The 12017-nt window shown below is 48.9% G+C and overlaps 1 protein-coding gene across 3 annotated transcripts in view; it reads left to right on the top strand.

The window, feature by feature from the left end:
- The window catches only part of LOC135827354 (sushi, von Willebrand factor type A, EGF and pentraxin domain-containing protein 1-like), a 168198-nt gene that overhangs the window by 145685 nt on the left and 10496 nt on the right, over window positions 1-12017 (top strand). For 2 of the 3 annotated variants that reach the window (XM_065339864.1, XM_065339862.1), the window contains 8 exons: window positions 314-493; window positions 4817-4996; window positions 6083-6262; window positions 6746-6928; window positions 8551-8730; window positions 9329-9508; window positions 10558-10740; window positions 11656-11829. In XM_065339864.1, the coding sequence (XP_065195936.1) occupies window positions 314-493; window positions 4817-4996; window positions 6083-6262; window positions 6746-6928; window positions 8551-8730; window positions 9329-9508; window positions 10558-10740; window positions 11656-11829 (1440 nt within the window). The remainder of the gene's footprint in view (window positions 1-313; window positions 494-4816; window positions 4997-6082; window positions 6263-6745; window positions 6929-8550; window positions 8731-9328; window positions 9509-10557; window positions 10741-11655; window positions 11830-12017) is intronic. The other variant, XM_065339863.1, reaches the window with a different exon arrangement.

Here is a 12017-nt window from a genome sequence, read left to right as displayed (position 1 = left end):
GAACAGCATGGCTGAATATGGACAGCTGCTATTGCCAAACTGGAATTTGGATCGCATTAATCTTCTTGTAGAAAAGAGAAAGATCAAGGAACTACAAGTTACGCTATAATGTCCTCTAACACCACCAGTTACTAAACAATCAGCTCATGCCATAACATAGCATTATAGCGTAACTTGTAGTTCCTTGGTCCCTTTTCTTTTCCATAATTTATCCTTGGCTCTCCATCCGAGTCGTGATTTTTGGCTCAACATCCAAGTTTCCAGTTTCCAACTGTGTTATCAATCCTACATGTTCAATGGTGTGTTTTTGCAGGTCTTTCATGTCTAGATCCTGGTACTCCACCTAACGGTGGTCGAGTTCTTTCTGGTCTAGCCTTTCAAGACAAGGTCAGTTACTCATGCAACAATGGTTTCCAGTTGAACGGTGCAGCTAACGGCTCTTGCATTTGGTCTAGCGGAATGAAGTGGTCCAATCCGACACCCACTTGCGATCGTAAGTGCACACATGAATATGATTTGGGCATAGGGGAGTACTGCAAATCTACTGTATGTAGGAAATTGGTCAATCTGTGAGTTTTGAAGAGAAACTGGTCATTCAAGTACATTTGCCATCGTAAGCTCGCTGGTTCTAAGAGATCACGAGAGTTTAGTGGGTAGATTATTGGGCGGGTTACAGTTCTCGTAAACATGCAGTGGAATCTGCCTAAGGCGACCGCTCAAGTGCTGGCCACCTGACTCTTTGCTACACCTGAAACCTATCAGGGTCCTATGACAACATTTAAAGTAGCCCCCGTAGCCCTCGCCGGAGGCATCTGTGAACAACTGGAGGTCAGGAGAACGGGACCAGGCCTGGTCGTGGAAGAAGGACTTCCCATTCCAGTCGGCCGCAAAGCGATGCCACCAGGCGATGTCGAGGCGCGCTTCCTCATCGATCGGGATCCGGGCAGACATGGAGGAAGCCGTTGTGCTGAGGGCAATGAGGCGCCGAATGAACGTGCGGCCAGGGGGGACCACTTTGGCGGCGAAGGATAGCGTGCCTATGAGGGACGCTTGGAGCAGTCAGTGTGCTGGAGCCAAGTTGCCAGAGCTGTGTGGAGGGCGGACAACTTGTCCTGGGGGAGCCGAGTTGCCTGCTCCACACTGTCAACTTCGATCCCCAGCACCGTCATCACAGTCGTTGGAGGGACAACCTTGTCCTGGCCGGTAGCCACTGGAACGCCCAAGTTTTCAAACACGGTTAGCAGCGTCGCTTGTTGAATGGCTGCGGTAGATGACGATGGAGAGGGGCTAGGCGGGGCGACGCCGATGTAGTCGTCCAGATAATGCTCGAGGTCGGCCAGGGAATAGTTATGCCGGTGTATCCAACATACTTGGTCCGCGTCAGCGATATTGTCGCTTATCATTCAGCTTTGTTTATATGTCGCCAATGCTTACTTGGCAGCCCATTTCATCCCAATTTTGGTTAGCAAGTTAGTTTGCTAGTACCTGAAAGGTCTAGCTAGAGTTTGAGTGGATGTCGAGAGCGACAGGTGGGTGATTCTGATTGATACAGCGCCGCATCAAAATAGATTATCTGGTTATGCTGTGCAGGCAAGAGCAGCGCAAGCCACAAGAAAGTAATCGGCTACTCGGAATCAGCTCCATTTTGCTGAACGGCCGAGATCGCTCACCTCAGGGATCGCTCATCAAGCTGAGATCGCAGCTCCCTTACCTCCAGCTCCTCGCTCGGAGTATCCAGCGCGTCGTGGAGATTTGCAAGTACATGTACTGTACGCGTCGTCGTCGTTCAAAATAAAATCTTGCAAAGAACGGCGTCTGATTTGAACCACACAGGCTGTCGTGCTGCCCAGGCAAAGTCCTACAGAGAAGGCGACCGTCACGATCGACTTCTCTTTAGAAAATAGCCAGGCAGCGGAGAGGAAGAGAGATGAGCTTGCAAAAGCAAGAGAGTCGATCCCGAGCAAACATATTTGTCGCCAGCGCCGAGAGCAGCGACGAGGAGGACCGAACAAAGTAGGAACCCTTTCTTGGACAATAAATTCCTCGCAGCTATTTGTCATTCTATACCTTTCCGTCCATCGTACCAAGTTTTATCACTTCAGGTGCACGCGTTCATGTCCAAAGTCTAAGTTCAAATTGTCGAAAGATAAGCGACAATATTGCTGACGCGGACCAAGTAGCGCATCTGCCAGCAGGTTGAAGAGAGCTGGGGAAGACCGCAGCCTGAATGGCAGGACCTTGTCGAAATAATACTGCCCGTCCCACACCATGCCTAGGAGGGGCCAATCGTGTGGGTGGACGGGGATGTTTCGGAACGCGTGGCGGATATCCACCTTGTACATTAGCGCACCCTTGCCGTGACGGATCACGTGCCCCACGACGACGTCCACAGTAATGTACTTGAGGCTGAACAGGTCTTCGGGAATGCCATCTTTGATACTAGCGCCGGCCGGCGCGGACAGATGCACTATCAAGCGGTGGCCACCTGACTTCTTCGGAATGACACCGATGCCAGCCGAACGGAAGTTGGCGAACGGGGGTTGCCGAAACGGACCGGCCGTATGACCAAGCTGAACCTCTTTAGCGAGGTAAGCTGAAACAATCTCAGGGGAAACAAATGCCGAAGCAAGATTCTCACAAAGCAAAGAATGACGGGGACCGTCATAGCCAACTCTAAAACCATAGCGTAAACCATCTAACAAATGGGCAACAAATGCAGGATCAGGGTGTGCGAGCAATTCAATTTCCAATGCCTGCAGAACAATTGGAGTGTGAGGGGTGTGCGTGGGTAAGGCAGGGTGTGTATGTGCGTGCGAATCAGACACGAATGCATTAAAATCAACAGGAGTGTGAGGTGTGTGCGTGGATAAAGCAGGATACGGACTAGCCGGGGCCTCTCTGGCCGACGCGAGCCCCGCACCGGGTGGCGACGTGGTCGGGAGCTCCGCAGGAGCTGCAGACGTGGCGATACCTACAGTTCCGAAAATTACACCGGCCCTTGTTGTGCAGCTCGCACGCTGGCTGGGTCGTGCCGGGCTTGCGCTGGTCCCGGGAGGTGCAGGTGTTGGCGGTGTGTCCGAGACGCTTGCATACGGGCAGAGAATGAGCGCCTGGCCTGTGAAACAGCGGGTGTACAGGTCCTGATCCACCACATCCCACTGCATGCCAGGGCTGTGGGCGAGTTTCCAACGGAACTCCTCGTCATATTGGCACACCGCCGCCCACCTATATCGTTTCGCCGCTTGAATGATACGAAGCTGATATGTGATCAGAGACACCGCCCTTGCGGGTTGGATGTCGCAGATCAGTGCGCAATACACCGACCATGCCTCCAGCCAAACGGGCAGGCTCTCCAGCTTGCAGCGGGATGGCAGGGACGGGGAGAGCACTAGCTGGCCACTATCCTCTGACACCCGGACTCGCTTTGCGGCTGGCTCGTCCGCGAGGGGGGTGAGGAACAACGCAAGCTCCACATATTCCCCGCGCAGCACCTTGTCGTACGTACTACGGGGCACGTGGTCAGTCTCCCCATTACGGGACCCGACATTGACAGCAATAGGGTTACACACAAAATCATTGTACGGGAGACTGCTAGAGATATTCACACTAGGACTAGGAGTAGGCACACGAGAGCTATGGATAGTCACACCACTAGGGGGAGACAGCCCATCGACGACAGTCGACGCAGCCACAGGCACAGGCGTAGGGAGGCTAGCACTAGTAGGCACACGTGTGGAACTACTACTACACACACCCGTACCTGTAGGAAACGACTCCTGCACCTGCACCCGAGGATCGGCAGTGTTGGCAGGGGCAGCCGGGCGGGACGGACGGCGTGTCGACCCCGCCTGACCCGAGGCTGCAGGGGCGACGGCTCTAACAGCCGCCTGGACAGATGTGGCGATCAAGGCCTGGAGGGTTGCCATTTGGCCAGGAGAAAACCCAGGCGCCGGAGCCGGCGTTGCCGGGGGAGCAGGGGGTGCTGCAGCAGCAGGAGGAGCTCGAGCAGCCATGCTGCGGGTCGGGGGAGCAGGGGGTGCTGCAGCAGCAGGAGGAGCTCGCGCAGCCATGCTGCGGGTCGCGACACGTCGGGTGCTCATCTCAGCAAGTAACGGAGAAAAGGGGAAACCTCGGAAGGAAGAAAAAACTTTGACTTGACACCGAAACTGCAACTGCAAAGAACGCTCCTTCGCACAAAGACAGCTCAGCAAAACATGTCTCCAAATAATTAGACGCCGGATCCACGATTGTCCATAAAATTTTGCCAGGCCACACACGGCTCACACGGCTTAATCACGAGGTGGTCACATGACACGCACTCGCAGCACTCCACCACCAGCATGTGTGTGCATGGGCTAACTAGGCTTTGCTGCGCAAAGCCCACATTTAACGCTGTGCGAGAGGGTTGAGGCGGGGGGGGGGGGGGTGGGGGTGCTGGGAGAGGGTGCCAGGAGGGGGTTTAGGAGGTTTGCCGGGAGAGGGTGCTGGGAGGGGTGCCTGGAGGGGATTGTGGAAGGGGTTGTGTGTGGGGGGGGGGGTACCTGGAGATGACAGGAGGGGGTGCCGGGAGGGATGCCGGGAGGAGGTTGAGAAGGAGATGCCGGGAGGTGCGCCAGGAGGGGTTTGAGGAAGGGGTGCTGGGAGGAGGTTGAGAAGGGGATGGCAGGAGGGGTGCCGGGAGGAGGAAAGGGAGAACGTTGAGGGTATCAGGGGGTGGCTTGACCTCATCCGCTCAGAAGAGTCTTCTGCAACCAGCCATGGGTCCAAAGAACCAGGCATCCTTCGTACAATTTCTCTTTTGTTTTTGTTTTTGCAGGTCTCTCATGTCTAGATCCCGGAACTCCACTGTATGGTGGTAGAGATCTTGGTGGTCTAGCTTTTCAAGACAATGTCAGCTATTCATGCAACGATGGTTTCCAGTTGAACGGTACAGCTAACGGCTCTTGTATTTGGGCTAATGGGATGAAGTGGTCCAATCTGCTTCCGAAGTGTGACCGTGAGTACAAATATGTACTTTTAAAATACTGTATTTACAGTATTATCTCCATTAAATTTATATTTTTCAGAGTTCGGGCACGATCCATTTCTTTCCGAAGTCACATTCAACCCCCTCTCAGTGAATAGATATACTCCCCCCTTTTCAATGGCTATTTGCATTGGCTTAAGCTGCACCAGGAGACAAAGGGCCTTTCTACTTTAACAGCATTCAGGAACGCCTTGCTGTACCAGTAGACCACAATTTCAGTCCATATTTGCTTCTTTCTTCTTTTCCTTTTCTTTTTGACTTCTTGCTCTTTTCCTTGTTAGCCGTGGTTGGCAATAAAAACCCTGCAATCGCCACGCAAAGTGGTTATTGGCTACCCCGGCCATGTATTGCTTGGAATAAAATAAATAAATAAATAAATAAATAGCCTGCCTCAAAACCTTTCCAATGAACCATCGTTTGCGTGAATCTTACACTCGGTTGCAGAGTTATGGTGCATTTAGTGCCATGGCTTATGGGTGCATGAAGTTGCCCTGCGTCGAAAATTTTGAGGGATGTGCACCCAAAGCACCCCCCCCCCCCCGGACACACACACACACCCACACCCTGGGTATGCAACTGATACAGTTGTGCCCTGGAAGCATGCAGTGTACTTACTGCAGCAGCAGGACTCTTGAATCTATGAGTTCACAGGTCAAGAGTGATAACATGTTGGTATATGATGTCACACACAAACGTTAGCACGGTCATTGCTTGCCTCGAAATGTAAACAGCAGCCGTTATGAATTACCCAAGGCACAGTAAATTATAGTGACATTGATTGTGCTGTGTGTGGAAAGGCCATTGGTCACAAGCACAATGAGTCAATCACCATTAGCGTCATGTGAAACCTTGACTCTCTTTCCTGCTCTCTCTCTCTCTATCTTTATCTCTATCTATCTCTTCCCCTCTCTCTCTCTCTCTCTCTCTCTCTCTCTCTCTCTCTCTCTCGCTCGCTCTCTCGCTCTCTCTCTCTCTCTCTCTCTCTCTCGTTCTCTCTCTCTATCTCTCCCTCGTTCTCTCTCTCTCTCTCTCTATTTCTTCATTGCATTCATTAAGGTCTTACATGCCAAGACCCCGGAACACCACTGAATGGCGGTAGGTTGCTGTCGGGTCTAGCCTTTCAGGGCAAAATCAGCTATTCGTGCGACAATGGCTTTGAGCTGAATGGCACAGCGAACCTAACTTGTAGATGGTCTAATGGACTGAATTGGTCTGATCCACTTCCAGCTTGTTATCGTAAGTATATAAACTTGTTGTACTTGGGGCAAAGAGTGGTGCGGTCAATACCGCAGCATGTCCAACACCTATGAAGTAGGGATAGGCAGTCTTGGGGCTCCCCGCGTGCTAGTTTGTACGTGAAGTGTGTGGGTTACAGTGAGGGCTGCGTCCCACCCACCTGTGTGGATTCACAGGAAGTGTGAGTTACGAAGTCTGAAGAAAACTTTGAACGGTCTCTGCTGGGATGACGACTACACCATAGCTTAGTGGTTAGAGCATCGCTGGCTACAAGCGAAGGTCCCTGGTTCGAGTCCTGGTGGTGACAGTCAATTTTTTCTTCAGACTTTTCCCGTTTGTCTCTTTCCCTCAAACCAGTTAATAAAATCACATATAATCACCAAACACGGGAACTGGTCAAAGCCAGAACTCATCTGTTTTTGAATGGTCTTTAAGCAAGTGCAGAACTAACCCTCTCTCGGTTTCTTCAATGTGCTTTTTCAGGTCTTTCATGCCAAGATCCCGGAACACCACTGAATGGCGGTAGGGTGATGTCGGGTGCTCTAGCCTTTCAGGACAAAGTCAGCTATTCGTGCGACAATGGCTTTGAGCTTAATGGCACAGCGAACATAACTTGTAGATGGTCAAACGGACTGAATTGGTCTGATCCACTTCCAGCTTGTTATCGTAAGTATTCCTGAGGAAATTCAATTCAATTTATCTTGTACTTAGAAGATATCTGTTGAACTGGTGTATCCAGATTGTGCAGAACATTTTGTGGTGAATGTTTCAGCAACAATGACAAGGCTAACATCTAGTTTGATCACTGCTAGCCATGAACTTTCCACATCATACTAATCTCACTGTAATTATTATCTCTTATTGGCCACAGGCCATCGTGAGAATATAGATTTAAACATAGACCTTCAGCATTCTTCAAAAAACGTTGCCTTCCGCGATCAAGAAGGCGAGCTGAATTGACACAAGGTCACTTTATCTTACCGTTTCAAGCAACAGATGCAATGTCCAATACTGGCGTAAGTGTAAAAGACGTGATCTTGTCAATCGTTTTTACGGACAGCAGACACGTAAGCAACGGGTGACTTGTCAGCTGATAACTGCTAGATGAAGTTGCTGCTCGCAATATTTTCTCCTTAGGGAAAATACTGAGCTACTAAAACAGAAAGGACCAAGGAACTACAAGTTACGCTATACTGTCCACTAACGCCACCAGTTACTAAACAATCAGCTCATGCGATAACATTGCACGACACTGACCGGCGGTACTGATGTTCTACAACTAAATGGCTAACAGCTCTAGCACATCTTGGATGCACACTCCAACAGCCTTCCAACTTGTAGAACGTCAGTACCGTCGGTCAGTGCCGTGCCATGTTATCGCTTGAGCTGATTGTTTAGAAACTGCTGGTGTTATTGGACAGTATAGCATAACTTGTAGTTCCTTGGTCCTTTCTATTTTGTATAAATTAATCCTTGGCTCTCCATCCGAGTCCATTACTAAATACAGGTATTTGTTTGCTTCCGCGAAACTATTGACGTTTCAGGTCGGCCACACCTGTCAGGAGTCAGTAACATTATTTCGCACAAAGGGTACATTTTGCCCAGTGATAATATTTTGAAGACTCCAAAAGCAGGTCTCTTTCTAAATTAAATTTGCCAGTTACTACTCGTAGTAGGTAATGAGCGGGTTCTGTGCCAGGGGGCGCCCTGCCCTAAAAAATGGGGCATTATTGAAATATGTATCGTGTGCATGTGGGCTCGAATCTCACTTCTTCTTTTTTAGGGGTGGGGTGTTATGCACTGCCCTACATCATGTTGCATTATGATGTCTAAAATATCACCATTTCTAATGTCAATTTCATCTCAATTTTTTAAATTTTATATTAATCAGAACTCAATCTGCGGACAGAACTGTTTCGTGCTTTGTGGACTCGTCAGCGTAACACAGAGGAAATGAGGCCGAACCTCATAGTTTTGCAGTAGTTTGGCTTGTAATTCCAATTTTTCGGATCATTTCCCGTTCTTTGTTTTTGATGCACATTTTCTATTCCCAGTTACTACTCGTTCTCTTCATATTCGGTCAAAATATCTTTTCAGCATACACAAGGCGGAACAGCAGAGACCAATATCTTTCTCGTGACTCCGAGTTTTCGTGTTCAAAAACACTCATCAGACGAAGACACTCTGTCATTTTCAGCATAATGTTTATCACCATTGGCGCACTATTTCAGCCTGCTATAATACCCTTTCTAAATTTAAAACTTCTCCTCATGTTTGTGGTCTTCCAGGTCGCTCTTGTCAAGATCCGGGCACCCCGTTGAATGGCGATAGAGTTCTGTCAGGTATTGCGTTTGAGGACATTGTCAGCTATTCTTGCAACGGTGGCTTCAGGCTGAACGGTTCGGAGAACAGCACTTGTACGTGGGCGAACGGCATGAACTGGACTAATCCACTGCCCGAGTGCCATCGTGAGTACATTCCTCTTCTAATGAACCTTAACCACTGGTTAGAGTGATCAAGATATACACGACATGCAGAGTAAACGAATTTTTCCACAGAATTGTTAATAACAGGGGGTTTGTCAACTGACAACCGCTCTATTTAGTTGCAATTCACTCTTGGCACATGCGCTGGATGAAAATTCTTTTATTAGCAATGTTGAAAAATTATTGACGTTTCGGGCCAGTCACTCATCGTCAGAAATATCTGTTTGTTGCTCGTTGAGGATATTCATTTGTACATTCCTCCACAACGGCCATAGCCAATAATAATTCTAGAAACTTGTGTAAGCAAGCAGGTTGTCCATGGCAAGCTGCGCGCGCGTGCGTGTGCGTGTGTGTGTGTGCGCGTGTGCGTGCATGTGTGTGCGTGCGGGCATGCGTGTGTGCGTGTGTGTGCGTGCCGGCATGCGTGTGTGTGTGTGTGTGTGTGTGTGTGTGTGTGTGTGTGTGTGTGTGTGTGTGTGTGTGTGTGTGTGTGTGTGTGCGTGCGTGTATGTTTCAGTGTGATATTGTCAGCAATCGTTGTGACCTAGGCACGGTTGTATACTTCTCTTGTGTTTTGCAGGTCTTTCATGTCTAGATCCCGGTACTCCACTTAACGGTGGTAGAGTTCTTGATGGTCTAGCCTTTCAAGACAAGGTCAGCTATTCATGCAACACTGGCTTCCAGTTGAACGGCACAGCTAACAGCTCTTGTATTTGGGATAACGGGACGGAGTGGTCCGACCCGATACCCACTTGCGATCGTAAGTAGACGCCTGAACAAGCAAGGCAGTAGGACCAAGGAATTTATGAGTCACCCCGTGTGGCTCTTTTCTTTATTTTTCACTGCTCTGTCCTGCTTCTTCTCCTTCACAATTATTGCATTGGGGTTTGACATAATATACCAACAATTCTAGCGGGATCTAAAGCTTAAACTTGGCAGTCCTCTGGTGGCTGAGGTGTGTGTATTTGCTCTGGACATCATTATTACGATTATCGAACAGTTACGCTCACTGAGTAGATGAAGCCTCTTGTGACTGAAGAAAACCTCCCAACCAAGGTCGGTTGACAGCTGTGACATGACTGGATAATGTGACCGGATCATGTGTCTGGATAATGTGACTGCATCATGTTACCGGATCATGTGACTGGATCTTGCTAGTGGAACATGTGACTGGATGTTAGTGGAACATGTGACTTGATCATGTGACTGGATTTGTATTTATGGATTCTCCACAGGCCTTAGCCTAAATCGAGGGAGTCTCCATCAACAGCTTATGAAGAAGAAGCTGAGGAGAAAAATAAAAATAGGAAATAGAATGATGCGGGGTGGTAGTAATATAACACAGTGCTCTATGACATCGCTACTCTACGTGGAATGAAACCAGAGGGCTCAGGGTCATGTGACTGGATCATGTGACTGGATCGTGTAATTGGATCGCGTGTCTGGATAATGTTACTGGATCGTGCTAGTGGAACATGTGACTGGATCATTTTTTTTGAACTTCGTTTTACTTCGCAAAATCCAAACGGGAATTTCTTCCCAATGACAAGGTAGCGAAGATCATGTGACTGGATCATGTGACTGGATCATGTGACTGGGGAGTGTAATTGGATCGTGTGACTGGATCGGGTGACTGGATCATGTGACTGGGTCGTGACTCATGAGATTGGATCATGTGACAGTTTCCCCGTCTAATCCGCCATACATTTAACTTTTCACCTCATCAAGGATGACCTATTATAGAAGGTTGTGCTGGAACCAACCCACTAACTTTTAAATGATCCCTTCATCTGCATATTATTCTTTCAGGACGTACGTGTCAAGATCCTGGTACTCCACTAAACGGCGGCAGGGTTCTGCTGGGTCTGGCTTTCCAGAATACTGTTCGCTATGCGTGCAACGAGGGCTTCAAGTTGAACGGCTCCAATGACAGCATCTGCACTGTTCAGGCGGACGCGATGAACTGGTCCACTCCCATTGCAACCTGCGAACGTGAGTAAATGCTGCCATGACATCTTCTACTGTAAACTTCCAAATGTTCGCTATTCATTATTGTTCAATTTTTTTTGCGACAAGACGGTAACTCGAATAGTAACCATCGTGAAATTCGAACGTCTGCAGTGGGTGTATGCGAAGTGTTGTTTCTTTCTTCCTGTCTTTTTCAAACACAATAATTATAGTTATGTGTCTTTCAAAAATTCCACCATTCCCTGCACTATCCTGAAGAGAAGGGGAAGAAAACGTTTGGTAGATAAAAGCAAGTGTTTTTTTGATTGTGCGGATTAGCGTCTTTGTATGCGAAGTATTAGATCTCGAAAATAGTTTGACTGCCATAAAACTACCGTTTGAGTTAAGTAATCATGTACAATAAGCCCATTGCACAATGACGTAATTTGTACCATAAACACCCCACACAGCCACCTGGGCATGGTCGTCTGGGGTGTTGAACAGTGCATTGCTGATCCCAGTGTACTCACAAACACCCCACACATCCACCGGAGCATGGTCGTGTGGGGTGTTGAACAGTGCACTGCTGATCCCAGTGTACTCACATAACACCCCACACAGCCACCTGGGCATGGTCGTGTGGGGGTGTTGAACAGTGCATTGCTGATCCCAGCGTACTCACATAACACCCCACACAGCCACCGGAGCATGGTCGTCTGGGGGTGTTGAACAGTGCATTGCTGATCCCAGTGTACTCACATAACACCCCACATAGCCACCTGGGCATGGTCGTCTGGGGTGTTGAACAGTGCATTGCTGATCCCAGCGTACTCACATGCTTTACTCATACCTTCCATATTTGGCAATACGCAATCATCCGGGGCTGATTGGCTAGTTTATGGACAATGAGAAAAGTATTTTTTTCTCTTTTTTCTCTTGTCAACTTTGATCTGTGTTTAGCTGTGACCTGCTCCAAGGTTGAAGCTCCGACAAACGGAGCCAAATCTACTGACAGCGTTGCCTACAACCAGACGGTCAGGTTCTCCTGCCGCGCGGGCTATTTTGTGAACGGCTTGAACGCTAGCACGTGCAAAGGGCTGGGACACTGGACGAATCCAGCGCCAACGTGTTCACGTAAGTATTCATCCGTGCACACTTGCACATTCAGTAAAACTGCCTAGATCCGGGCAGCTTGGGACCGAGCACTGCCCGTGACTCAGAACTGGCATACCTTTCATGCGTGTACGTAAACATTTTTTATGCCAATCAATAGTTTCTGGGGCCAATCAAAGCGTTTAAAAGCCCAATTTTGTAACTCTAGG

Source organism: Sycon ciliatum, chromosome 11 (genome assembly GCF_964019385.1).
Source record: "Sycon ciliatum chromosome 11, ocSycCili1.1, whole genome shotgun sequence".
In the NCBI taxonomy this organism is placed as follows: Eukaryota; Metazoa; Porifera; class Calcarea; order Leucosolenida; family Sycettidae; genus Sycon; species Sycon ciliatum.
This window is presented reverse-complemented; position numbering and strand designations above follow the sequence as displayed.